The sequence below is a fragment of the Miscanthus floridulus genome, chromosome 8, assembly GCF_019320115.1.
Source record: "Miscanthus floridulus cultivar M001 chromosome 8, ASM1932011v1, whole genome shotgun sequence".
Taxonomy (NCBI): Eukaryota; Viridiplantae; Streptophyta; class Magnoliopsida; order Poales; family Poaceae; genus Miscanthus; species Miscanthus floridulus.
The window spans coordinates 43,126,660-43,154,509 of NC_089587.1; the positions used below are offsets into that span (position 1 = coordinate 43,126,660).

The 27,850-nt window shown below is 53.3% G+C and overlaps 1 protein-coding gene across 1 annotated transcript in view; it reads left to right on the forward strand.

Moving 5' to 3' along the window:
• The window catches only part of LOC136471791 (thioredoxin domain-containing protein 9 homolog), a 29,020-nt gene extending 2,274 nt beyond the window's left edge, over positions 1-26,746 (forward strand). Inside the window, exons 3-4 of the mRNA XM_066469542.1 lie at positions 26,038-26,196; positions 26,280-26,746. Of these exons, the coding sequence (XP_066325639.1) occupies positions 26,038-26,196; positions 26,280-26,459 (339 nt within the window). The 3' untranslated portion in view covers positions 26,460-26,746. The remainder of the gene's footprint in view (positions 1-26,037; positions 26,197-26,279) is intronic.
• The last annotated feature ends 1,104 nt before the right edge of the window (positions 26,747-27,850 follow it).

The following is a 27,850-nucleotide window of genomic DNA, read 5'->3' on the forward strand; positions in this document are numbered from 1 at the left end:
ACCCAGTTCTGCTTGTGTATTTAAATTTTTTTTGAAGGAAAAGTCCATTTTACATCCCATGAACTTTTAATTTACACCGTGAACTATGAAACAGTCTAATTGACAAGCCTCAACTATCAAAACATTTTACTTTACTCCGTAGGAAACCACTAGGACGCACACTTAGGCCTTCTTTGGATGCACTTGTAACTATCTCAATCCACATGTATTGGGGTGGAAAATTAACTAATTTCCACCCCAACACACATGTATTGATGTGAATACGAGTGCATCCAAACAAGCCCTTAGTGTTGCTCCTACCGATGCAGTATCTTGTGTTTTGTGGTTTTATTTGTGGCCAAATCAGTCGTATTGCTCTATTTGCATGTTAAAAACCGTCATCAAATCAGCAAAAAAAATGTGGCTGTTTTAGGGTTTGGGAGGGGGGGGGGGGTATAAGAATATAGTTTTGATAATTAGGGATTGAAATGTAGAATTATTGTAGTTAACGGTGTAAAGTAGATAAATGTTGAATTTCAGGGGATGTGACTTGGAAATTTTCCCTTTTCAATAAACGTTGCGACTATACTAGCTATTGGTCCTTGTTTGAACTTAAACCTCAAGTGGTGGATGGTGACATAATGAACTTAACCAAGTTTGGGACCAAATTTCTATATTTTTGTTAGCTGTTGAAGCAGTTAGTGAGGCGTGAGGCAGCGGAAGCCATTCAAGGACTAAAACCAAAATATTCTGCAAATATTTCCTTTTGAAATAGTAATGTCTACTATTATTAGTATTAACAGTAACTTGTACTACAGAATTACAGATCATACTCTTGGATCCGTTGCACCATGCTCTCGGAAACTGGTTTCGGCCATAGATTGACCTTCTGATTTTGCAACCTTCATAAATCATAATTATTCCTTAATTTCCATATCTCGATGGGATACAACAACAACAACAACAACAACAACAAAGTCTTTAAGTTCTAAACAAGTTGGGGTGGGCTAGAGTTGAAACCCAGCAGAAGCAATCAAGGTTCAGGCACATGAATAGCTGTCTTCCAAGCACTCCTATCTAAGGCTAAGTCTTTGGGTATATTCCATCCTTTCAAGTCTCCTTTTATTGCCTCTACCTAAGTCAACTTCGGTCTTCCTCTGCCTCTCTTCACGTTACTATCCTGGCTTAGGATTCCACTACGCACCGGTGCCTCTGGAGGTCTCCGTTGGACATGTCCAAACCATCTCAACCGGTGTTGGACAAGCTTTTCTTCAATTGGTGCTACCCCTAATCTATCACGTATATCATCGTTCCGAACTCGATCCCTTCTTGTATGACCGCAAATCCAACGCAACATACGCATTTCCGTGACACTTATCTGTTGAACATGTCGTCTTTTCGTAGGCCAACATTCTGTACCATACAACATAGCAGGTCTAATCGCCGTCCTATAAAACTTGCCTTTTAGCTTCTGTGGTACCCTTTTGTCACATAGGACACCAGATGCTTGCTGCCACTTCATCCACCCCGCTTTGATTTTATGGCTAACATCTTCATCAATATCCCCGTCTCTCTGTAGCATTGATCCTAAATATCGAAAGGTATCCTTTCTAGGCACTACTTGACCTTCCAAACTAATATCTTCCTCCTCCCGAGTAGTAGTGTCGAAGTCACATCTCATATACTCAGTTTTAGTTCTACTAAGTCTAAAACCTTTGGACTCCAAAGCCTCCCGTCATAACTCCAGTTTCTGATTCACTCCTGTCCGGCTTTCATCAATTAGCACTACATCGTCCGTAAAAAGCATACACCAAGGGATGTCCCCTTGTGACCTCATCCATCACTAAGGCAAACAAATACGGGCTCAAAGCTGACCCTTGATGTAGTCCTATCCTAATCGGGAAGTCATCCGTGTCTCCATCACTTGTTCGAACTCTAGTCACAACATTGTTGTACATGTTCTTAATGAGCCCGACGTACTTCGTTGGGACTTTATGTTTGTCCAAAGCCCACCACATAACATTCTTTGATATTTTATCATAAGCCTTCTCCAAGTCGATAAAAACCATGTGTAGGTTCTTCTTCTCCTTATACCGCTCCATAACTTGTCTTATTAGGAAAATGACTTCCATGGTTGACCTTCCGGGCATGAAACCAAATTGGTTCATAGAGACCCGCATTATCGCTCTCAAGCAATGCTCGATAACTCTCTCCCATAGCTTCATAGTATGGCTCATCAACTTAATTCCCCGGTAATTAGTACAACTTTGAATATCCCCTTTATTCTTGTAGATCGGTACCAATATACTTCTTCACTCATCAGGTATCTTGTTCGATCAAAAAATATGGTTGAACAGCTTGTTTAGCCATACTATAGCTATGTCCCCGAGGCATCTCCACACCTCGATTGGGATAGCATCCGGTCCCATCGCCTTACCTCCTTTCATCATTTTCAACGCCTCTCTGACCTCAAATTCTTGGATTCTCCACACAAAGCGCCTATTGGTGTCATCAAAAGAGTCATCCAACTGAAAGGTTGTGTCCGTATTCTCATCATTGAACAATTTGTCAAAATACTCTTGCCATCGATGTCGGATCTCATCCTCCTTCACCAAGAGATGTTCCCTTTCATCCTTAATGCACTTAACTTGGTTGAAGTCCCTTGTCTTTCTCTCACGAACCTTAGCCATCCTATAAATGTCCTTCTCTCCCTCCTTCGTACTCAAACGTTGGTAAAGATCCTCGTACGCTCTACCCTTTGCCACACTTACAGCTCGCTTTGCAGTCTTCTTTGCCACCTTGTACTTCTCTATGTTGTCCACACTCTTGTCATGGTACAAGCGTCTATAGCACTCTTTCTTCTCCTTAATAGCCCTTTAGACTTCCTCATTCCACCACCAAGTATCTTTAGCCTTGCCTCCGCTTCCTTTGGTTACTCCACACACCTCTGAGGCCACCTTCTGAATGTTGGTTGCCATCTTCTCCCACATGTTGTTTATGTCCTCTTCTTTCTTCCAAGAGCCCTCTTTGATAACCCTTTCCCTGAATACCTCTGACGTCTTTCCTTTTAGTTTCCACCACTTTGTTTTTTCAATCTTAGCTTGTTTATCCCTACGGGCACGCACCTGAAAACGAAAGCCTGCCACCAAAAGCTTATGTTGAGAAACAACACACTCCCCTGGTATCACCTTGCAACCTAAGCATGCTCGTTTGTCCTTTCTTCTTGTGAGGACAAAGTCAATCTGGCTAGAGTGTTGTCCGCTACTGAAGGTCACTAGATGAGATTCTCTCTTTCTAAAGAAAGTGTTGGCTATCATCAGGTCAAAAGCTACCGCGAAGTCCAGAACTTCCTCCCCCTCCTGATTCCTACTAACATACCCAAAACCTCCATGAACTGCCTCGAAACCTGCGCATGTAGGTACTGCGCTTGTAGTACCTACATGCCCATTAAGATCTCCTCCTATAAAAAGCTTTTTACTACTAGGTACAGCTCTAATCAGGCCATCTAAGTCTTCCCAGAACTGTCTCTTAGCACTCTCGTCGAGACCTACTTGGGGGTATACGCACTAATTACGTTCAAGACCATATTACCAATAACAAGCTTGACTAAGATAATCCTATCTCCTTGCCTTCTCACTCCCACCACACTATTCTTGAGGCTCTTATCAATCAAAATTCCTACTCCATTTCTATTCGCAACTGTCCCTGTGTACCAAAGCTTGAAACCTGTATTGTCCACCTCCTTCGCTTTCTGACCTTTCCATTTAGTCTCTTGAACGCATAATATATTTGTCGGTGTTTTGGAACCGGGGGTTCCTCAACCGACGAGTGAATTCGTGCTGCGTGCTCCTTATTCCGGATGGTGATGCAAAGAGACACAAGGTTTATACTGGTTCAGGCAGTGAATGCCCTACGTCCAGTCTGAGGGGGTATTCTTGTATTCCTTGCACCGGGGTGCTCGTGGCAGGGGGTTACAAGCTAAGCGAGAGAGGGAGTTCGTCCCAAGTCTCTGCGGAGAGAAATGCAGGTTACAGGGTGAGGCACATTGCCCGTGTGGGTTGTTCCCCTTTGCTTCCCCAGAAATGGTACCGGCTACCTCCTTTTATAGCCACAAGGAGGAAGCCGGAAGTACATGAGAAGGCTACTATTTGCTGACGTATTCTGCTCCCTGGAGCAGCGTGGCGTCGTGGGAGTTCCCGTCGGTGTCTAGTCGGTATGGTCTCCAAGGCCGGCGACGTGCTGCGCTCCCGTACATTTGTTGACTTGGTGAAGTGCCGAGGCCTGGTGGCTGCTGTAGTCGGTTGTGCCGAGACTCGCTGTGCTGAGGCCGAGACCCGCTGTGCTGGGGCCTGCTGTGCCGAGGCCTTTGCAGGTGGCAATGCGGGGTCTTGGCGGCCATCGTCGTAGTTGATTTAGGCGAAACAGTGCGGAACGTGCGTCTACAGGATACGGTACCCTGTATTGTCAGTAAGGGATGGTAAAAAGGCGATTTGACCATTGTCCCGTCGCTCCTGTCGCGGCGCACTGCCGATCGTGGCTTACGTAGTGGGTGCAGCTGGGCGCATTAATTGGATGCGACAGCCTGCCAGAGCGACTTTTGAGGCGGAGGCGACGAGGTTGCGGGACGAGCCCAGCCTCGGGCGAGGCGGAGCATGGCCAGTTCACCCGAGGCCCTACCAGGAGTCTCGGGCGAGGCGGAGCGGTCGGTCCGCTGGTCCCGAGGTCACAGGAACCCAGTTCTGACTCCCCACGTCGTGTTCGTCCTTGGTGCAGGAGTTTAGGCAGCACAGTAGCCGGTAACCCCTGCACAGTCCCATCGTGGATGGCAGGGCGCTGACGTGACCGACGTCGGGTCTGCCACTTCGCTGCACTGTGCCGTTGTGTGGTTGTCGGAGTGGTTGAGCGCCTTGATTGGATGTGATGTCCAGCCAGAGTTGTCTAGTCAAAGCGGTGGTCGCGGGGCTGGTGGCGAGCCGGTCTTGCGCGAATCGGAGAATCGCAGACCTCGGCGAGGGGGCCTCGGGCGAATCGGAGAATCGGTACTTCTTCTGAGGCCTTGGCGAGGGGACCTCGGGCGAAGGGGCCTCGGGCGAGGGGACCTCGGCGAGGGGGCCTCGGGCGAATCAGAGATTTTGGCTGAGACCTCGTTTGTCTTATTGGTTCTTGTTTTTAGGGTCTAAGCAGTTTTTTGGTTTTTGCTTGGGGTACCCCTTTTTCTGGTATCCGACAGTAGCCCCCGAGCCTCGGGTGGGAGTGTGAGGCACTCTCCCTGAGGTTTTTTATAGATTTTGTTCCTCAGTGGCTTTTTGTTGGATTTGTTTTGTACTCGTGGTTCCGGTGGGTGCGCGCGAGCGCACCCGCCGGGTGTAGCCCCCGAGGCCCTGGAGGAGTGAATTCATTCTTCCAGGGGCTTTTTTCTTCGTTGAGCAAGGTGCTTTATTGCGTTCGTCAGACCTACGAGAGCGAGTCTGGGTCGTTTGTTTTTAGTTCGGGGTGTGCGAGCCTAGGCCGCTGGGGTCTCGGCAAGGTTGCAGGAAGAGCCCCCGAGCCTCCGCCCGTAGCGAAAGGGCGATCAGGAGTTCCCCTGGCTTTTTAGACGACCCTCGCGCATCCTTTTCGCTCGGAAGGAGGGGTTGTTTGCCGAGCCCTTCGCGTGCGAGCATAAGTCGCTGGGTCTCGGGCAAGGTTGCAGGGGGAGCCCCCGTGCCTCCGCACGGAGCGAGAGGGCGGTCAGGAGTTTCCCCTGGCTTTTTAGACGACCCTCGCCGCATCCTTTTCGCTCGGAAGGAGGGGTTGTTTTGCCGAGCCCTTCGCGTGCGAGGCATAAGTCGCTGGGTCTCGGCAAGGTTGCAGGGAGAGCCCCCGTGCCTCCGCACGGAGCGAGAGGGCGGTCAGGGGTTCCCCTGGCTTTTTAGACGACCCTCGCGCATCCTTTTCGCTCGGAAGGAGGGGTTGTTTGCCGAGCCCTTCGCGTGCGAGCATAAGTCGCTGGGTCTCGGCAAGGTTGCAGGTGAGAGCCCCCGTGCCTCCGCATGGAGCGAGAAGGCGGTCAGGGGTTCCCCTGGCTTTTTAGACGACCCTCACGCATCCTTTTTCGCTCGGAAGGAGGGGTTGTTTGCCGAGCCCTTCGCGTGCGAGCATAAGTCGCTGGGTCTCGGCAAGGTTTGCAGGGAGAGCCCCCGTGCCTCCGCACGGAGCGAGAGGGCGGTCAGGGGTTCCCCTGGCTTTTTAGACGACCCTCGCGCATCCTTTTCGTTCGGAAGGAGGGGTGGAATGTGTCAGGCTACCCTCGGTGGGCTCGAGCAGTGACACCTCCGGTGAGCTGTTATCGGGTAAGTCCGAGTGGAGGCCCGTGCCCCATTCGTTAGGGGTCGGCTAGTGGTCAAGAGACGCACTCCAAAAAGTACCAGAGGGCTTCTCTAGCGGGTGCCAGGGCCGTTCGGTTGGCCCTGGGGGCTCGGTGCCTCCCTCGATGGGATCCCCTTTAGAGAACTCCTGCTAGTCTCGGACACGACTTAGGGCATCCCAAGCGATCGCTTGCCTGGGCCTCGGCCATGTACGGGCTCGCCCATATTTGTCCCTGACTCTGTTGCCCTGAGGCGGCTGTCGAGGCCTTGGATGGCCCAGCCTTCGAACCTCTGGACCGTAGCGGGCTCGGCGCCCAGTTCCTTAGCTCGGAAGGAATCGCCTGGGGTATTCCCCTTTCATCGGCTGACAACGGCCGGCGCGGCTTTTGAGGCGATCTTCTCGGGAGGTGCCGTTGCTGCGCGACGTGGTGTCAGTGGATAGGACATAACTGTCCGCACGATTAAATGTGGAGAAAGTGGGCGCGTGGGCGGAGAAATCGGATCTGGATTATATGCACCGGATCTGAGGGAAACTCCCCCGATTTCGTCGCCCGGTGGTTTCGTCTCGTCCCTGCATAAATACGCAAAGAGCCTCGCCCTCTCCCTCCTTACCTTTTCCGCATTCGCTTTCGCTGCCTCCGTGCCGTTGCTGAGAGCAGTAGAGCGCCGGGGAGGAGAAGGGCGAGAGAGAGAGACTGAAAGAAAGAGAGAGAGAGGTTACCGCCGTAGCAGCGTCCTCCACCGCGCAATGGCTGGTGGTCCCGTCATCCTCCCGGCGGATCCCTGGGAGCGGTCTGACTGTCACCGAGGAGAAGCTGCAGTCGCTCGTGGAGGCCGGTCTCCTTCGCCCGATCACCGATCCCGACGAGCCGGAGTGGATCGCTCCGGGGAACGAGTCGGAGCCGAGGCCGCGTGACGGCTACGTGGTGAGCTTCGTCGTCTTCCACGAGCGAGGCCTCGGGTCGCCGGTGGATCAGTTCATGCGGGCACTCCCGCACTACTATGGCGTGGAGCTTCACAACTTCAGCCCCAACTCCATCGCGCAGGCGGCCAACTTCGTCGCCGTCTGCGAGGGGTACTTGGGGATCGCTCCCCACTGGGAGCTGTGGCTCCACTTGTTCCGAGCGACGTTCACCACGAAGCCGGGGGGTACGAAGGGGGCTCGGAAGGTGCTGAGGGCCGGCGGCTGCACTCTTCAGGTGCGCCAAGACCGGCAGTCCCTCTACGTCCCGGCCCAGCTGTCATCGTCCAACCGTCGTTGGTATGACAGCTGGTTCTACCTCCGCAACGACGACGGAGGACTTCCCCCTTATACCGGGCGGGTTGTAGAGAGTCAGCCAGAGAAATGGGGATACGGCGTCAGTCAAGGTCGATCAGCCTAGGCTGGAACCGCTCTTGAGGGCCTTGGGGAAGCTGCGTGACCGCGGCCTTTCGGCGGCCGTGGTCGTGGCGGCTTTTCACCGCCGGAGGGTGCTGCCGCTGATGGCTCGGCGGCGGCGGCTGTTCGAGATGACCCCGAGCGATCCGATCGCCGGTAACAAGATGTCCGCCTTCGCCCTTACCGACGACGAGACCCTGCGTCGGGTGAGAGAGACGGTAGACGGGAAGCCGAAGATTGACGATTTGATGCCGTTCCCGATGCGCCCGTCGCGGGGGCACATTTCACTGGTAAGTTGGATGTCGCCGAGGCTTTCGCGGCCTTCTTGTTTTTCGCCTTTTTTGTCTGTTGTCTTACTTCGTCGTTCCCACAGGGGATAAGAGACGTGCGAGACTCCCCGCCGCCCGTTCCCGAGGACGCCCGGCGGCGAGCCGTGAACAGGGCGCGCGCCGAGGAGCAGAAGAAGAAGAAAGATGCCAAGGAGGCGAAGCGCACGAAGAAGCTCCTCGCGCGCGAAAAGCTGGACGCCCGTCGCCGGCGTCAGAAGCTCGACGGTCTCCCGTTGGAGCCGTCTCCCTCGTCGTCGGTGTCGGATTCTTCGGGCGACGGCGGCGGGCGCGAGGTGGGGACGGCTTGCCTGGAAAACCTTCCCGACATTAGGGAGATGGTGCCCGGGGCGCCGGCAAGGAGCCTGACATCTCCTAGGAGGAGGAGGTGTCCCGGGGCCGGTGGCGGCCCGTCCCGGGGCCGAGGCCGACACGCCCGAGGCGCGGGTGTCGGAGGAGCGTGCCGTCAGCCCGATGGGCTCGACGGTGGAGGTGGAGCGAGCGACGGTGGGGGCGACCCCATTGTCTCCGCGAAGGGTCGAGGAGGTGCCGGGGTCCGGCGGAGGCCAGCTGGCACCGGTGGACACAGAGGCCGTGCTGCTGCTGCCACCGCCGCCGTTGCAGAGGAGGCTGGCGGTGCCGAAGCGGCTGCATCCCCGTTCGCGGTAAGCGTCTTTTTCTGGTGGAGTCCGTAGTACTTCTTGTTTGCCCCTTGGTCGCATGCTGACCTTGGGAGTGTCTTTGCTTCCAGCCAGAAGCATCTGGTGGAAGATCCTGCCTTGGCGCCCCGTAAGGCGCTCAAGGTGAACGTTAGCTCCTCTGCCCATCAGGCAGCGGAGGCGCAGGCTTGGCGTGCAGCGTGGCGCGGCGTCTGGCGGGGCCGTTTCGGAGGAGGTGGCTGCCCAGGAAAAGGGTGCCGAGGCCGCCGCGGAGCGAGTGGAGGAGGAGGAGCCCACGCCCCGCGATGTCGTGGGTCTTGGGGCGAATGAGGCTGGGGCGTCCACCATTGCCGAGGCCATTGAGGGTGAGGCCGGAGCCCCCAAGACCTTCGAAGTCAGGGCGGTGGACGCCGGGGCCACCGAGGTAGAGATGGCGGAGGCCAGAGCCCCCGGGTCCGTCGAGGCCGAGGCGATGGAGATGGAGACGGAGCAGGTTTTGGCGCCGCGCCTGGTTCAAACGATCTCGTCTGATGATTCCTCCCATGGGAAGGAGGCGGCGGACGTCGAGGCGGCCAGTACCGCGGAGCAGCCAGTCCTAGATCCCGCCGAGGGGAGTTCGGCCCTTGTCCGGCTACGGCCCGAGCCCCGTGGGTGGAACTTCCCGCGTGTTTTCTGGCGGAGACCGGGCTGACCCTGAGGGGGAGCCCGTGTTCGCCCTTGAAGATATCGCAGAGGGGGGGCGATGGGATACCCTCGAGCAGTACCGCCAACTGGCAGTGCAGTCGCTGCAGACTAGCGATGACTATTATGGAAGGGGACTTGCCCGGTGTCACCCAGGTAAGTACTTTCCTCTCTCGCGCCGCGTTGTTTTCTCTCCGAGCCCCCTTGCAGTGTTTGACGTGCGTTTTTTGTTTTTGCCTCTTTAGGAGCTCGAGACCCGATCCCTTGGGAAATCGGTGTTCCTACGAAGGGAGAGGGATATCTGGGACCAGCTCCGGCGGCAGAAGGGCCTGCTTGCCGATGCCCAGGGTCTTTTGTCGGCGCGGAGTGCGGAAGTGGAGGACCTCCGCCTTCGTTGTGCTGACATTCAGGCCGAGTTGGCCACGGCTAAGGAGCAGTCTGCCCCTCTTGGTGGCGAAGATCAAGGAACTGGAGGAGGAGCGAGACTCCTTCAGGTCTCGGGCCCAAGAAGCGACGGCCTCTGCCAAGGCCACAGCCGGGCAGCTGGGTGCGGAGCAGAGCGAGCATCAGCTGACGAAAGTCGCCTTGGCAGAGGCTACCAAGGCGGCCGAGGCCTCTCGGGTCGAGGCCTTAGCCTGTAAGAGCAAGGCCGAGGGTAAGTTCCGCTGAACCGTGCTCCTTGTTCTTTTTGTTCTGGTTCGCGTTTGACTCCTGACCCCTCGTCGCTACGTAGATCTGGAGAAAGAGGCCTCCCAGGCGGCTGAGGCCTCCGTCGCAGCGCAAGCGGCGCTGGATGTTGAGGTCCGGGAGCACGAGGCGCTGCGCAGCGCTGTCCGTACCGCCTGCGAGGCCCTGGACGTCGAGGGGGTCCAATCAGCCAGCTCCCTTGGGAGCCGCCTGATTGCGTTGAGCGGCCGCGTCCACGAGAGGCTCCGGGGGGCGTTGCACACGGGTGTCAAGCGCGCCCTGGCCGTCGTCTCCTCGCACTACGCCATCAACCTCGAGGCTGTCAGCGACGGCTACGTGTTGCCAGAAGATGACGAGGAGGCTGATGCAGAGGTCGTGAAGCTGTTGGAGGCGGCCGAGGCACCTGGCACAGCGCTGGCCGGTCTATTTGAAGAAGAGGTGGTCCCTCCCGCGCCGGCCGCCGATCCTTGAGCTTTGACCTGGGCCAAAAGGGGCCATGTAACCGGATTGAGTTAGTTGCCATACCGTGACGTTTTTGTGGCCGTCGAGGCCTTTAAAGTATTTGCGTATGTGCGTCTTTTAACCGTTTTCTGTTCTACTTCCGAGCCTGTGCCCTCTGTCTCGATCTTGGGAACCCGCAAAGAAATTCCTCGGAACCTAAGCCGTCCTTTGGCGAAGGGTGGTGAGGGAGCTGCCGTAGCCCAGAGGCGTAGGCCGTTCTCACGACTCGACCGGCCCTTTGGCCTCGAGACAAGCTTTTGGTCTTTGGGTTTCTTGTGAAGGTCCCGTCGGAGCGCGAGAGAGTTTGGCGTAGAAATTTTTTGAAAGACCATTAACAAACGGTGTTCGGGACTTAGGGGGTTCCCCCTTTTTAGCCCCCGAGGGAGGCTCGGCTTTGCAGAGGCAGAGCCGAGTCTCCCTTATAGCGCTATTGTGACGTCGAGCCCCTATTGATAGACAAGCTCTCTGCACAGAACTTCCTCGGAGCCTACGCTGTCCTTTGGGTGAAAAGGTGGTGAGGGAGCTGCCGTAGCCCGGAGGCGTAGGCCGTTCTCACGGCTCGGCCGGCCTTTTCGCCCTTGAGACGATCATACGGTCCTTAGGTTCTATACAATCGACTTGTCTATAAGGGGGGCTCCTCGAAACATTATAACAACTAAGAACGCTTCTTTATTGTATTTCGAGAAACAATGTAAACAACGTTTGGAAATTTAAGGGTAGAAACGACGTAGCTGTTCTATGTTCCAAGCGTTGGTTAAGATTTCGCCCTTCTCGTTGGCCAGCTTGTAGGTTCCGGGCTTCAGTACTTGGGCGACGATGTACGGCCCTTCCCATGGCGGGGTCAGCTTGTGACGGCCCTTACTGCTCTGCCTCAGCTTCAACACCAGGTCGCCCACCTTCAGGTCTCGGCTCCGAATGTGCCGGGCTTGGTAGCGTCGTAGGGCTTGTTGGTATTTTGCCGAGTGTAGTAGCGCGACGTCTCGGGCTTCCTCCAGTTGGTCGAGGGCATCTTCGCGGGCAGTGCGGTTGCTTTGCTCGTTGTAGGCCTGTAGTCTCGGGGAACCGTACTCCAGGTCAGTGGGGAGGATGGCCTCGGCCCCATAGACCAGGAAGAACGGTGTAAATCCTGTGGCTCGGCTCGGCGTATTCCTCAGGCTCCAAATGACCGATGGGAGTTCGGCAAGCCATTTCTTGCCGAATTTCTTCAACCGGTTGTGTATCCTAGGTTTGAGACCTTGTAGGATCATGCCGTTTGCACGTTCTACTTGGCCGTTTGTCCTGGGATGTCCTACGGCCGACCAGGCCACACGGATGTGGCGGTCGTCGCAGAATGTCAGGAACTTGTGGCCGGTGAATTGCGTCCCATTGTCGGTGATGATGGTATTTGGGATTCCGAACCTGTGGATGATATCCGTAAAGAACAGCACCGCTTGCTCGGATTTGATCTGAGTGATCGGACGAGCCTCGATCCATTTGGAGAATTTGTCGATGGCTACCAGCAGATGGGTATAGCCCCCGGGTGCCTTCTGCAGAGGCCCAACCATGTCCAGCCCCCACACAGCGAATGGCCATGTGATGGGGATGGTTTGGAGGGCTTGGGCCGGGAGGTGCGTCTGTCGAGCGTAGTACTGGCATCCCTCGCAGGAGCGTACTAGCTTCGTGGCGTCGGCCACCGCTGTTGGCCAATAGAAACCTTGGCGGAAGGCGTTACCCACGAGCGCCCGAGGCGCCGCGTGGTGCCCGCAGACTCCCGCGTGCAAGTCCCAAAGTAGGGATTGGCCAGCCTCGGTGGTGATGCATCGTTGGAGAATACCAGATGGGCTACGCCTATACAACTCGCCGTTGCAGAGGACGTAAGTCTTGGCTCGTCGCGCAAGCCGTCGGGCCTCGGTTCTGTCCGCAGGAAGCTCTCCTCGAACGAGGCGATCAAGGAAAGGGACTCGCCAGTCCGTTCCTTGGTCGGCCTTGGGAGGCTCTGCGTCAATCGCCATGGCCCTCGGGCTCGGCTGGCGGGGTCTCGGTGGCAGAGGGGGCCTCGGGCCCTGTGGTGGGCTCGGCCGATGGGCCCTCTTCCGTCGCCGAGGCGTAGTCGACGGATGGCTTGTGGAGGTCTCTGGCGAAGACGTTCGGGGGGACCGGGGTCCGCGCCGACGCCATCTTTGCCAGTTCGTCTGCGGCCTCGTTGAACTTTCGTGCGATGTGGTTGAGTTCGAGGCCATCGAACTTGTCCTCTAGGCTGCGTACCATCGTGCAGTATGCCTCCATCTTGGGGTCGTGGCAATTTGACTCCTTCATCACCTGATTGATGACAAGCTGCGAATCTCCTCGAACGTCGAGGCGCCGTGCCCCAAGTTCGATGGCGATCTGCAGGCCGTTAACGAGGGCCTCGTACTCGGCGACGTTGTTGGAAGCGGCGAAGTAGAGTCGGATTACGTAGCGCATATGTACCCCGAGGGGGGAGATGAAGAGCAGACCCGCGCCTGCCCCGGTCTTCATCAGAGACCCGTCGAAGTACATGGTCCAGTACTCCGCCTGGACTTGAGTAGGTGGTAGTTGGGTATCGGTCCATTCCGCCACGAAATCGGCCAAGACCTGAGACTTGATGGCCTTTCGGGGTGCGAAAGACAGGGCTTCCCCCATGAGTTCTACGGCCCACTTAGCAATTCTCCCCGAGGCCTCCCGGTTATGGACTATCTCTCCCAAGGGGAAAGATGACACCACGGTAACCGGGTGGGACTCGAAGTAGTGACGCAGTTTGCGTCGAGCCAAGATTATGGCATAGATCAGCTTCTGGATGTGGGGGTAGCGTGTCTTGGTCTCGGAGAGCACCTCGCTGATGAAGTAAACAGGTCGTTGGACGGGTAGAGCGTGCCCCTCTTCCTGCCTCTCGACCACTACGGCCGCGCTAACCACTTGGGTTGTTGCGGCGACGTAGAGTAAGAGGGCTTCGCCTTTGGTTGGTGGCACTAGGACGGGAGGATTGGTGAGCACTGCTTTGAGCTTAGTGAGGGATTCTTCGGCCTCGGGGGTCCAGGAAAAGCGTTCAGATTTTCTCAAGAGGCGGTACAGAGGCAGACCTTTTTCGCCAAGGCGTGAGATGAAGCGACTCAGGGCCGCAAGGCATCCCATAACCCTCTGCACTCCCTTGATGTCTCGGATTGGTCCCATGTTGGTCACGGCCGAGACCTTCTCTGGGTTAGCTTCGATGCCGCGCTCCGAGACTATGAACCCCAAGAGCATGCCTCGGGGGACCCCAAAGACACACTTCTCGGGGTTGAGCTTGATGCCATTTTCCCTGAGGCATTTGAAGGCTATCTCCAAGTCTTTGACGAGGTCACTGGCCTGCCTGGACTTGACTACGATGTCGTCCACATAGGCTTCGACGGTTCGCCCGATGTGCTCGCCAAAGGCCTGGGTCATGCATCGCTGGTACGTGGCCCCTACGTTTCTGAGGCCGAATGGCATAGTCGTGTAGCAGTACAGGCCAAATGGGGTGATGAAAGAAGTCGCGAGCTGGTCGGACTCTTTCATTTTGATCTGATGGTAACCGGAGTACGCATCAAGGAAAGACAGGGTCTCGCACCCCGCCGTGGAGTCGACGATTTGATCGATTCGAGGTAATGGAAACGGAACTTTTGGACATGCCTTGTTTAGACCGGTGTAGTCTACACACATCCTCCATTTTCCATTTTTCTTTTTAACTAACACAGGATTAGCTAACCACTTCGGGTGGGATACTTCCTTGATGAATCCGGCCGCAGAAAGCTTCTGCACCTCCTCGCCGATGGCCCTGCGCTTTTCTTCGTCGAATCGGCGTAGGCGTTGTTTCACCGGTCTGGAGCCGGCCCGAATGTTCAAGGCGTGCTCGGCAACTTCCCTCGGTATGCCCGGCATGTCCGAGGGACTCCACGCGAAAATATCGGCGTTCGTGCGGAGAAAGTCGACGAGCACGGCCTCCTATTTGCTGTCGAGGGTGGCGCTGATCCTTAGTGCTCGGTCGTTGGAGCAGGTGGGGTCGACCGGGATGAGCTTGACAGCCTCTGCTGGCTCGAAGGTCCCGGTTCGGCGCTTGGAGTCTGGTGCCTCACTGCCGAGCTGGTCGAGGTTGACCAGGAGGGTCTCAGCTTCGATGAGAGCCTCGGCGTACTCGACGCATTCGACGTCGCAGTCGTATGCATGCTCGTACGTGGACTCGATAGTGATGACGCCGTTGGGGCCCGGCATCTTGAGCTTAAGGTAGGTGTAGTTGGGGATCGCCATGAATTTGGCGTAACATGGACGTCCCAGGATGGCGTGGTAGGTCCCCCTGAACCCAACCACCTCGAAGGTAAGGACCTCCTTGCGGTAGTTGGAGGGGGAGCCAAAGCAGACGGCCAAGTCGATACGCCCGAGGGGCCGCGTGCGCATCCCCGGAACGATGCCGTGGAAGGGCGCGGCATCGCCCCGGAGTTGTGACCGGTCGAGCTCCAGGAGCTCCAGGGTGTTAGCGTAGAGGATGTTGAGGCCGCTGCCTCCGTCCATGAGCACCTTGGAGAGTCGGGTGTTGCCGACGATCGGGTCGACGACGAGCGGGTACCGCCCGGGGTTTGGGACGTGATCAGGATGGTCGTCCCGGTCAAAGGTGATTGCTTCGCGAGACCAGTTGAGGTACTGGGGAGTGGCCACCTTGACCGAGAAGACCTCTCGGCGCTCCTTCTTTCGTTGGCGCGTCGTGAGGCACGCTGAGGGACCGCCGAAAATCATGAAGACATTGTGTACCTCGGGGAATCCGTCGTCCTTGTCGTTGCCCTTGTCGTCCGCGCCCCTTCTCTTGACATCGTCGTTGGGGAGTCCGAGCTTGGCGTAGTAACGCCGAAGCATGGTGCACTCCTCGAGGGTGTGCTTCACCGGGCCCTGATGGTAAGGGCAGGGTTTCTTGAGCATGTCGTCGAAGAGCCCTGGGCCTCGGGGGTTCTTGCGGTCCGCTGCCGCGACGAGGCCGGCCTCGAGGACCTCCCGCTTCCCCTGACGACCCTTTTTCTTTTTCAGGGCGGGGCGGGATGTCGAGGCCTCGGGGATCTCGTCGCTTCGTTTCCCTTTGTTGTTGGGGAAGATGGCCCCAACGGCCTCTTCGCCTGAGGCGAAACTGGTCGCGATGTCGAGGAGTGCTGATGCCGTGGTTGGCACGCTCCGGCCTAACTCCCGAACCAGGTCTCGGCAGGTGGTGCCAGAGAGGAACGCCTGGACGATCTCCGAGTCGCCGACGCTAGGCAGCTCGGTGCATTGTTTGGAGAATCGCCGGATAAAGTCTCGGAGAGACTCATCTAGCTTCTGGCGACAACTCTTGAGGTCCCAGGAGTTCCCTGGACGTGCGTACGTGCCCTGGAAATTCCCGACGAAGACCTTTACCAAGTCTCGCCAGTCGTGGATCTGCATGGGGGAAAGGTGTTCGAGCCAGGCTCGCGCTGAGTCTGACAGGAACAAAGGCAGGTTGCGGATGATGAGCAGGTCATCATCCGCACCGTCTAGCTGACACGCCAGGCGGTAGTCGGCCAGCCACAGCTCGGGGTTGGTCTCGCCGCTGTAATTCGAGAGGTTGGCCGGTTGTCGAAACCGGGCCGGGAAGTGGGCGCTGCGGATAGCCTTGCTGAAGACTCGAGGGCCGGGTGGTCCCGGAGAAGGACTACGGTCCTCGTCGCTGTCGTAGCGGCCGCCCCGGTGCGTTTGGTAACCTCGGGCAGCCCCATCACGGTCGCGGCGCCGTCGTCCTATGACCACGTCGTGGTCGCCTTGCGCCTCGCGCCGTTCGCCGAGGCGGTCGTGCACCGAGGGTGCCCTGAGGCGATCGTCCACCGAGGGGGCCCTGAGGCGGTCGTGTACTGAGGGCTATCTTGAGGCGTCTCCGCGCCGTCGAGACGCGGAGCTTTCGGCCTGTTGCACCGCGGCGGTCTCGAGAAGGCCTCGGAGCGCGCCGTGGACTCGCTGCCCCTCGGTGGTTGATGGCTCGGGCATCGTTCGGATCAGCATCGCCGCTGCGGCAATGTTCTGGCCAGCGCGATTGAAGGTGGGGGGTAGCGCACCCCCCTCGTCGTTGTTGATGCGGTGGTAGACGTCGCGAGCCCTTAGCCGGGATGCTCCGCCGTCACCGCGCCCCCGCTGCTCTCGCTCGAGTGTCTCTCGGAGCTGCCGCAGAAGGAGCCGGTCTTGTTCGACCTTGGCCTGAAGCTCACGGAGTTGCTCCAGGTCAAGGCATTGGAGTCCCTCGGGGGCGGGGTTCTCGTTCCGCGCTGCCGGGGATCCGATGTGCGGAGATGTTGCGCCACCTCCCCCCTCGCGTGGGGGGGGGGGAACGGTTGCCTGCCCCTGCATCCTCATCACCAGCTCTTGGCATCCCGAGCCCGACGTGGAAGCACTCGCGAGTGGGGTTGTAAGTGCCCTCGTCATCGGAGTCGGAGTAACCGAAGCAATAGTCGCTTGCGGCCATGAAGCGACGCATGGCTTCAGGGTCGCAGAGGCCTGAGAAGTCTGCTCCGGCCCACGCCTCGTCCTCTTCCGAGGACTCGGCGCGGGTGCAGGCCGACGTTCCGGCGGAGAAGTCAAGGGCGAAACGTTGGCCTCCCGAGGGCTCCGAAGGCTCCGCGTGAGTGGAGGCGTAGGCGAGAGCGTAGGTGGCGGCGGCATTTCTCAACCCGAAGGGGTACAGAGATGGGGCCACCGCCGGGTTCGGCCCCGCCGGAGTCGGTTCCTCAGGAGGCGGCGGGGCAGAGCTTGCTGACGGGGCGTTGCTGCGTGCTGCCGGCGTCTCCCTTTCGCCCAGACTTAAGCTGGACAGGTCCCCAGCCAGGGACTCTGTACCGACAGCCGGGTGGGGGAAACCAGCGGTGCGCGGAGCGTCGCCCTGGTCTTGCGTGATGTTGAGGCGGTCCCGCGCGCGCCGTGCTTGTCGGTTGCGGCGGGAGCGTCGGCCCGAGCGCCGCCTGCGCGCGGGCTGCTGGTGCGTGGCGTCGTCGTCGGTCGATGAGGCTCTGGGTGGGAGGAATACCATATCGTACTCATGTCCTAGAGAAACGAACTCTAGGCTCCCGAACCAGACTATCGTGCCGAGACGCAATGGTCGTATGGGATCTGCCATCCGGGTCCTGCTGGGATGACGAAAACGACATGCAGCGGCCCCTACCTGGCGCGCCAACTGTCGGTGTTTTGGAACCGGGGGTCCCTCAACCGACGAGTGAATTCGTGCTGCGTGCTCCTTATTCCGGATGGTGATGCAAAGAGACACAAGGTTTATACTAGTTCAGGCAGTGAATGCCCTACGTCCAGTCTGAGGGGGTATTCTTGTATTCCTTGCACCGGGGTGCTCGTGGCAGGGGGTTACAAGCTAAGCGAGAGAGGGAGTTCGTCCCAAGTCTCTGCGGAGAGAAATGCAGGTTACAGGGTGAGGCACATTGCCCGTGTGGGTTGTTCCCCTTTGCTTCCCCAGAAATGGTACCGGCTACCTCCTTTTATAGCCACAAGGAGGAAGCCGGAAGTACATGAGAAGGCTACTATTTGCTGACGTATTCTGCTCCCTGGAGCAGCGTGGCGTCGTGGGAGTTCCCGTCGGTGTCTAGTCGGTATGGTCTCCAAGGCCGGCGACGTGCTGCGCTCCCGTACATTTGTTGACTTGGTGAAGTGCCGAGGCCTGGTGGCTGCTGTAGTCGGTTGTGCCGAGACCCGCTGTGCTGAGGCCGAGACCCGCTGTGCTGGGGCCTGCTGTGCCGAGGCCTTTGCAGGTGGCAATGTGGGGTCTTGGCGGCCATCGTCGTAGTTGATTTAGGCGAAACAGTGCGGAACGTGCGTCTACAGGATACGGTACCCTGTATTGTCAGTAAGGGATGGTAAAAAGGCGATTTGACCGTTGTCCCGTCGCTCCTGTCGCGGCGCACTGCCGATCGTGGCTTACGTAGTGGGTGCAGCTGGGCGCATTAATTGGATGCGACAGCCTGCCAGAGCGACTTTTGAGGCGGAGGCGACGAGGTTGCGGGACGAGCCCAGCCTCGGGCGAGGCGGAGCATGGCTAGTTCACCCGAGGCCCTACCGGGAGTCTCGGGCGAGGCGGAGCGGTCGGTCCGCTGGTCCCGAGGTCACAGGAACCCAGTTCTGACTCCCCACGTCGTGTTCGTCCTTGGTGCAGGAGTTTAGGCAGCACAGTAGCCGGTAACCCCTGCACAGTCCCGTCGTGGATGGCAGGGCGCTGACGTGACTGACGTCGGGTCTACCACTTCGCTGCACTGTGCCGTTGTGTGGTTGTCGGAGTGGTTGAGCGCCTTGATTGGATGTGATGTCCAGCCAGAGTTGTCTAGTCAAAGCGGTGGTCGCGGGGCTGGTGGCGAGCCGGTCTCGCGCGAATCGGAGAATCGCAGACCTCGGCGAGGGGGCCTCGGGCGAATCGGAGAATCGGTACTTCTTCTGAGGCCTCGGCGAGGGGACCTCGGGCGAAGGGGCCTCGGCGAGGGGGCCTCGGGCGAATCGGAGATTTTGGCTGAGACCTCGTTTGTCTTATTGGTTCTTGTTTTTAGGGTCTAAGCAGTTTTTTGGTTTTTGCTTGGGGTATCCCTTTTTCTGGTATCCGACAATATTAACACGCCTCCTAGTCGCGGTATCAACTAATTCTCTTAACTTACCTGTAAGCGACCCTACATTTCAACTACCTAAACGGATCCTAGTTGGTTCGACTAGCTTCCTTACCCTTCGCACCCGTCGACTCAGATGTGAAGACCCTTGCTCATTTTTCACTACACCCGAGCGCCGATGTAGCGCGCCACTAAGGATGCGACGACCCGATCCTTCCTCACTTGACACCGTGCCCGGATCGCGACACGGCGCGTCACGGGGGTGACAACCCGGCCCTTGCTCATTTAACACCATACCCGGGTTCCATATGGCGCGTCGCTAAGAGGGTTACGCCCCAACGGTTTTCTTTTGGGTTTCATCTCCATTAGAATGGCTAGATTTAACGTTGGCTCGCCACGTCTATCACAACCCTCCTCCTTTATCAGGGCTTGGGACCTGCTATGTTGAGGCAACATAGGCGGAGTTCATATCTCGATGGGATATCAAGAAAAATCTCTTCCCACCGTGGAAGAAAATATTCTTTGCATTCAAGTGACAGAGAGGCGATACAAAGTTGAGATACAAGAAATGAGTGTTCTCAACTCATCATGCCCATCTTTGGTACTGATTATATTAAAACCTTTTGCAGCCAACCTTGCTTTTTTTGGTTAGGTTCAAATTAAGCACCCATTTGCACCATATTGCTGTCTTTCCTGTTAGATTTGCAGCCGATCCTGTCTTCTTGAGTTAGATTCACAGTAAGCACCCGTTTGCACCATATATCTTGCGTGTTAAAGGTAATTAGATTTTGATTTCTTGTTCTTTGCTAGTGCGCAAAGATCCTTGGCGTCTTTCCACTTGGGATCCTGTGAAGCAGCTTGCTAATCCTTGACAAATGTCAGTAGACACTCTGTAGGGATGCAATAAATACTTTATGTACAGATGAAATACAACAGTCACAACAACAACAACAACAAAGCCTTTAAGTCCCAAACAAGTTGGGGTAGGCTAGAGTTGAAACCCAACAAAAGCAATCAAGGTTCAGGCACGTGAATAGCTGTCTTCCAAGCACTCCTATCTAAGGCTAAGTCTTTGGGTATATTTCATCCTTTCAAGTCTCCTTTTATTGCCTCTACCCAAGTCAACTTCGGTCTTCCTCTGCCTCTCTTCACGTTACTATCCTGACTTAGGATTCCACTACGCACCGGTGCATCTGGAGGTCTCCGTTGCACATGTCCAAACCATCTCAACCGGTGTTGGACAAGCTTTTCTTCAATTGGCGCTACCCCTAATCTCTCACGTATATCATCGTTCCGAACTCGATCCCTTCTTGTATGACCGCAAATCCAACGCAACATACGCATTTCCGCGACACTTAGCTGTTGAATATGTCGTCTTTTCGTAGGCCAACATTCTGCACCATACAACATAGCAGGTCTAATCGCCGTCCTATAAAACTTGTCTTTTAGCTTCTGTGGTACTCTTTTGTCACATAAATCGCCGTCCTATAAAACTTGCCTTTTGTCACATGAAATACAACAGTAATTGACATAAATTTTGCAATACTGTTCCTCAAATTGCAAAAGCTTTAGGCCCTGTTTGGAGCCGATCCCTGGCCGCTTATGGCGGAAAAAGGAGGCCAGTGGCCACAAATGGCACGATTAGGTGGACAATTTCCATGCCCATGCTTCCTTTCCCCATGCTGTCTCAACTGTTATTAACCTTGAAGATTTCACTGTATTAGTGGAGATGACATTATATAGGGAGCCTCATGTGTGCCATATGGTCCTTGATATATACTTAACACCCCCTTCAAAATCAAGGTGGAAGCAGAGGATTTGAAGCATTGAGTTGAGCAAATGAAGCCGATGCTGCTCTCGTGTTTGTGCTTTAGTGAAAGTCTGCCACTTGCAACTCTGAGGACACATACTGAAGAGCAATTGTTTTTTTTATGATAGTGGGAACGAGTAAAGAAGGCAACACCGATGTTTCATTTTTTCATTAGCAATCTTTATGGATCCAGTATTATCACGTAGAAGAGGTGTGGGAACATCACATGAAATACCAAAATCAGCAAGCAACCATCAAAGCCATAAATCTCTATATTGGTAGTCGCAAGCACTCGAAGCAAATGACCAAAATGAATATAAATAGGAGCACTCACAAAATGATTTATAAAATATGAACTGCGTGAGCAATATCAGGTCTAGTAACAGTGAGATAAACATGGCTGCCCACAATATGCGTATATCAAGAAGGATCCCAAGAGGTATACCATTAGTAGCACAAAGCTGCAAGTGGAGCAGCCATGCGATTATTAGTAATGCCTGAACGAGCAATAGGGTCCTTTATGTATTTGGACTCTGAGAGATAATATTCCTATGCAGAATGGGAAAGCTCAATCCCTAAGAAATAACTGAGAGGACCCAAATCATCATAAATCTGAAATTGCTCACCAAGCTGCTGCTTCACAGTGAGATAAACATGGCTGCCCACAATATGCGTATATCGAGAAGGATCCTCAAGAGGTATACCATCAGTAGCACAAAGCTGCAAGTGGAGCAGCTATGCGATTATTAGTAATGCCTGAACGAGCAATAGGGTCCTTTATGTATTTGGACTGAGAGAGATAATACTCCTATGCAGAATGGGAAAGCTCAATCCCTAAGAAATAACTGAGAGGACCCAAATCATCATAAATCTGAAATTGCTCACCAAGCTGCTGCTTCACATGAGAAATGTTTTCCACATCGTCGCTCGTAATCAACATATAAAAGAAGCAAAGTACGTTCACGTGGAGAAAGGTGAATAAATAGAGCAGGATCATTAGCACTAGGTGAAAAACCAGCAGCCCGTGTCACAGAAACTAAGGACGAGGAGCCTATTTAAGACTATTTAAAGCACGATGAAGACGACAGAAATATCCCAAGGGAGCATCAACACCTAGGGGTGGCTACCTCTTCATTCAAATCATCATATAAAGCAACGTCAGACATATCCCATGATGAAGTAGCAGCCTTTGCAATAAGAATATGGACGGTAGTCATATAAGCAACCGATGCAAATGTCTCATTATAATCACAAGCATGAGTCTGTTGAAAACCTATAGCAACAAGCCTAGCTTTATATCGCTCAATAGAACCATCAGACCTGGTCTTTTGAATACTCATTTAGATGTTATAGGCATGGCATGTGATGGTAATAGAACAAGATCCCAAGTGCATGTCCGATCAAGGGCAGCAAGCTCCTCAGACATCGAAAGCTGCCATTCAGGAATGATAGAAGTTTTGTGATACGTGGATGGCTCAGCAACAACACTCATGCATGGAAAACAATACTTGTCAGCAGGCCTAGTAGTAGTGCGACCCCGAGGTTTAGGCGGCGGAGGTGGGGGTGGGGGTGCAGGAGCAGGAGCAGGAGCAGGAGTCTCATGTGGAGACAACACATTTTTTTTTTCTCGAACACGCAGGAGAAGTGTGTCTCATGTGGAGACAACACAGTAGGTGTGATGGACACATGTTGATCGGGAATGGGCATAATGGATGAGGATGGTGTAGGGACATCATCACTGGAAGAATGAGTAAGAAGACAGAGAAATGAGGTGGACTCTGTGGGAGAGTATGAGGGTTGAATAGGGTGCTTGTGCTTCCACTCCCTATATTTCAGCCTCCCACTACACGAAGCTTGTCCTACAACCACTTCTTCCCCCGTACAAACTTCAATTGTGTTCATTCGCCTCAATTTTCACTCTTGGTGTCATGAGAGTACAAACTTCACATTCTTAAGTGCTCAAACTCAATCCATTCTCACATTTTCATATGTAACCCTTTTGATCTGATCCATAGCCAATAATACTACACCTCAGTTACTAAGAGTGGCATTGAGGGCTCAATTTGCCAACTGATAGTTGGTGACCCTGAGAAGGGCGGGCCTAGTGCAAGCGGTAGAGTCTTACCGCCTGTGACCGGAAGGTCCCGGGTTCGAGTCGCGGTCTCCTCGCATTGCACAGGCGAGGGTAAGGCTTGCCACTGACACCCTTCCCCAGACCCCGCACAGAGCGGGAGCTCTCTGCACTGGGTACGCCATAGTTGGTGACCCTGAGCACCCAAACACTTAAGGTGGCACCTTGAATTCCCTTTGGCCTAGGAAAAGTTCATCTAGGGACTTCAAGCCAAATATCTTCTTTGGGATACAATTGATGACCTACATGGACATCATCACTGCTTAGCTGAAGAAAAACTTAGGAATTCATGTGGAAAATGAGCAAATACGAGTGTGAGTTCGTTCCAAGCATCATAAGCTTCCTGAACCTTTTCCTTCACAGAGTGTTGAGGTAGTCAAATTTGTTTCTATTTGTGTAGAAGCTCTTGTAGAGGTAATATACCTTTGAAATCTTTTGTTAACTTTAACAGACACTCTTCCTCAGAGATAGATTCAAATAATGACAAATGAATGGTAACATGGTATCTATCCGTGGTCAGGAAGTGCTTCGAGCCCTGTGTCCTTTGTCATGTGGGGCTACACCCCCTCTAGGAGGAGAGCCAGGGAACACCCCGCGAGAAGCGGGCAATGGAAGAGCACGCATGCTGACCAGGCAAGAGCGGACGCATGCGCAGTTGCGGTCCAGGAGGCAGGCCATGCCTATTCATGGAAGCAACGCGCCCGAGCGGCTTCATCAGCCATGCAGTGGACAGGCTTGATCAACCGGGAAGGCATGCAGTGGACAGGACCTTCAACTATTTTTAGGAGTGTGAACTCTTCTTTCCTTTAGCCGGCCGAGTGCCTCTAAAAGCTATGTATGAGACGCCTTTGAGAATCAAGCAATGAAGAACAATTAGTCTTAATCTCATCCCCTTCAACAACAGGGCGCTGAGGGGTAAAACCTCGCCCCAACCCTACGGATCGAGGGTATGAACTGCATAGCCGAGGTCCAGCTACCCTAGAGCCCAACCTCCATGACATCCTTGCTTTGCTCTACTGAAGGATAATGCATGTTTTTTCTAAGAACGTTGTTCGGTACTTTGGTTACCATATCTTTGAATGACAAAAATGCTCAGGAAGATGAACAAACCTGAATTATTCTGAAATGCATAAATCAGGATAAAACCATTCATCTTTCGGAATTTAAAACATGAATCAAAGCCTAAGGACACCCTATCAATAAAAAGAGCTAGCTTCTAGTCTATGGAAAGTTAATTCTGTGCTTTGTTTGGTTTACCAGGGCAGTTTTTCTCCTAGTTCATCCGTTTTTGGTAGAGACAGCTCTAGACAATTCCAATTGTTGGCACAGGAAATGTTCATTGTTAGCCCCTTAAAAACACCAATAGTTCAGACAAATGAACCTGCAACGCCTTAATTAAGGTTCTAGGCTTCTGAGATTTATGATAATGAGTTGCAGTGCATGTTGGAATAATGTGTTAACTGTATCTATCTGAGCTTTGCTAGTAGCAATCAGTAGATGTGCTAATTAGTTCATTGCGCGGACATAGAACATTTCAGTGATCGAAGGAGGTGAGATTTATGATAATGAGTTGGAGTGCATGTTGGAATAATGTGTTAGCTGTAGCTTATCTAAGCTTTGCTGGTAGCAATCAGTAGATGTGTTCATTAGTTCATTGCACGGACATAGAGCCTTCAGTGATTGAAGGAGGCGATCTAGCCTCTGTTGGACTCCTAAGGTTTGGTTGCACTTGTGACCCCTGATTTCAGAATGAGGGGGGAAATGTTTGATTTGCATGAATTAAAACATCTTGGAATTCCTACCAGTCATCTTTGTATTTCCTTGCATATAGCCTCTATATAATCCAGTCATGTGCTCGTAGTGCATCCAATCTTCCATGACCACTTCCAATTGACCTTGCAGTATGCATCTGTTGTGTGACCAGTTGCTTATGCTTGTTTGCAACAGTGCATTGCAAGTTGTGGATGCAACGAAATGATCTCATTTGGTTCTTCCACATCATTCCTTTCTAGGACAGTATCTAGAAAGGTTTTCTAGGGTTGTGGTCAATTAATGTTACACTTCCAATCTTTTCATCCACCATAGTTTCGATTGTCTTATGGAGTGGTGTTACGTGGTGCCAGGCCTACAACCGACTGCAAGATGGTCAGCACAGCATGATAAGAGGATTAGTGCTTTCTATTAGGTTTGTTAGGTGTTAGTTCAGGGCTTGTTTGTATTAAGATTGGTTTGTTAGGAACTTAGGATCAAGATTAACTTGTTCCATACTTCCATTGTCCTCTATATGGGAGTGGATATTCACGAATAAGGAAGCAAAAGTTGATATCTTAACCTCTCTCTCAGTTCTATAATCCTAGCACCAGGGAGGTGAGGCTTATCGAGCATAGCAGCTGCTCTACAGCACCTTAAGCCCATAACCTCAACAAATGGGCAGACTGCAATGTTTGGTCTGTCTCACAACAAATGGTGCAGATTGCAATGGTTGGGATGCCTTGCAAGATTCGAATACATTCATCTTTGAATTTATATGGGAGTCAGCATTCATGATTAAGGAAGCAAAAGTTGATATCTTAACCTCTCTCTCAGTTCTATAATCCTAGCACCAGGGTGGCGAGGCTTATCGAGCGTAGCAGCTGCTCTACAACACCTTAATCCCATAACCTCACAACAAATGGGGCAGACTGCAATGTTTGGGCTGTCTCACAACAAATGGTGCAAACTGCAATGGTTGGGATGCCTTGCAAGATTCGACTACATTCGTCTTTGAATTTTCAATTCTTCTTTTCGTATAATCTCAAAGCTGATGTTCTTCCTCTTCCTATTATTACAGTTATGATCCGTTCACTGTGTTGGTCACTAGAACTGATGGTATCAGTTGCATTGTGTTCAATCTTGCCATCTTGTGCTGTGCAATATCATTTTATCATGTTGCTCTCTTGACCTGCAGGTTGTGGATAAACACTTGTCGATTCTTGCAAAACAGCATGTTGAAACACGGTTTGTGAAAGTTCATGCGGAGAAGGCTCCCTTCTTGACAGAAAAGCTCAGGATAGTTGTCCTTCCCACTCTTGCTATAGTTAAGAATGCGAAGGTTGAGGATTATGTGGTAAGTGAACACTCTTGTTAGTGATTCCTTAGCTTTGTATTTAATTTAACAATAGTCATATATTTTGTTCTGGTAATTGCAAGGTTGGCTTTGATGAGCTTGGCGGCAAAGACGACTTCAGCACCGAGGATCTGGAAGAACGCCTCGCAAAATCCCAAGTTATCCTCGATGGAGAAGGGTCTGCATACGCAGCAAAGCAGGCTGCCGCCACCAAACGAAGCGTTCGGCAATCAGACACCGGCAACTCATCTGACTCTGAATAGCCCCTCTGTTATATCTAGGTGGGTAGTAACACAATACAGATATGTTGGCTGTTACGCCAACAGGCAACCTGTTGTGTTATCCTTAGCAGTACAAGGAGGTGTTAGTCGAGTTTTGAAATTTGAGCTGGGATTAAGATCTTGAAGCAAAACAGGTTGTGGTTTGAGCTGTTGGGTTGTATAGTGCTGCCTTGTGGATCACATCTGATTGGTTTGCTTGAGTGATTTGTTTTCCTTGTACCGCCAGGACAACCCTGATGAGTGATGAGAAAAAAAGAGCTTCGGAGTACTACTGTCTGTGTGCTGCGCATGATGATGCGCCATGAATGAGCGGTCTCAATCTAGGACCATGTGCAGATTGCGTCGTCGTCATCATCCCCTGCAGCGTCTCTGTACAACATGGCCGCAGCTGCTGCTGCTGCTGCTGCTGCTGTTGCTCATCCATGAATAGATTCTGTGCCGTGCCCTGCAGTGTCACCTTTTCAGCTGCTGCTCTGCTCACCCGTTTCCCCATGTGCTCATCATTGATCATCCTGCTGGGACCTGAGCACTGAGATGAGATGAGATCAAAAGGAGAACGGTAAAGGTGGCGGATCCGCGGTCTGTTTTGCGCAGATTGTGCCTGCTGGTACTGGTACAGCCCTGACGGCAGCTTGAATGCCGGCAAATTTAGGGATTGGGATTGCACTGGATTGAATCCCAGGCCTTGTTTAGATGCATCCCAAATTCCAAGTTTTTTCACTCTCTCTCCATCACATCAATTTTTAGCCGCTTGCATGGAGTATTAAATGTAGGTAAAAAAAATAACTAATTACACAGTTTAGTTGGAAATCACGAGATGAATCTTTTGAGCCTAGTTGGTCCACGATTGGACAATATTTATCAAATAAGACGAAAGTGGTACTATTCATCGGGTTGAAATTTTTTCGCAATCTAAACGAGGCCCCAATTGAATTGCAGCTTCAGATCGGTCGGTTGGTATGCCAGTATCAATGCGTTTCTGGGACTATTGATTGTGTGTGCTACAACTGTTTGTATTGGCATGTTTGGACGCCACGCAGTTTTTTTTTTTTGTACTACTACGTAGCACTGGACGTTTCAATTCATTTCAATCTCCGGTACCTGCAGTTGACAGTGGAGTTAGAGCTCAAATTTGGATTTTGTTTGGCTTAAATTGGACACCAGAAGATGGGGATATTTACAAAACTACAGGTAAAAATAGCATAATACCACCGCCTTGGTCCTACTAAGGGCTGTTTGGTAGTAGTACTCCTGACAAGCTCGGGAGGAGCAGGAGCGGTTTTGGTGGAGCCACAAAGCTCTGGCCCTAATAATATACAAACATCTTGTTCGCTGGTTGGTTTCAGTCAGTCCAAACCAGCTAGCCAACAGTG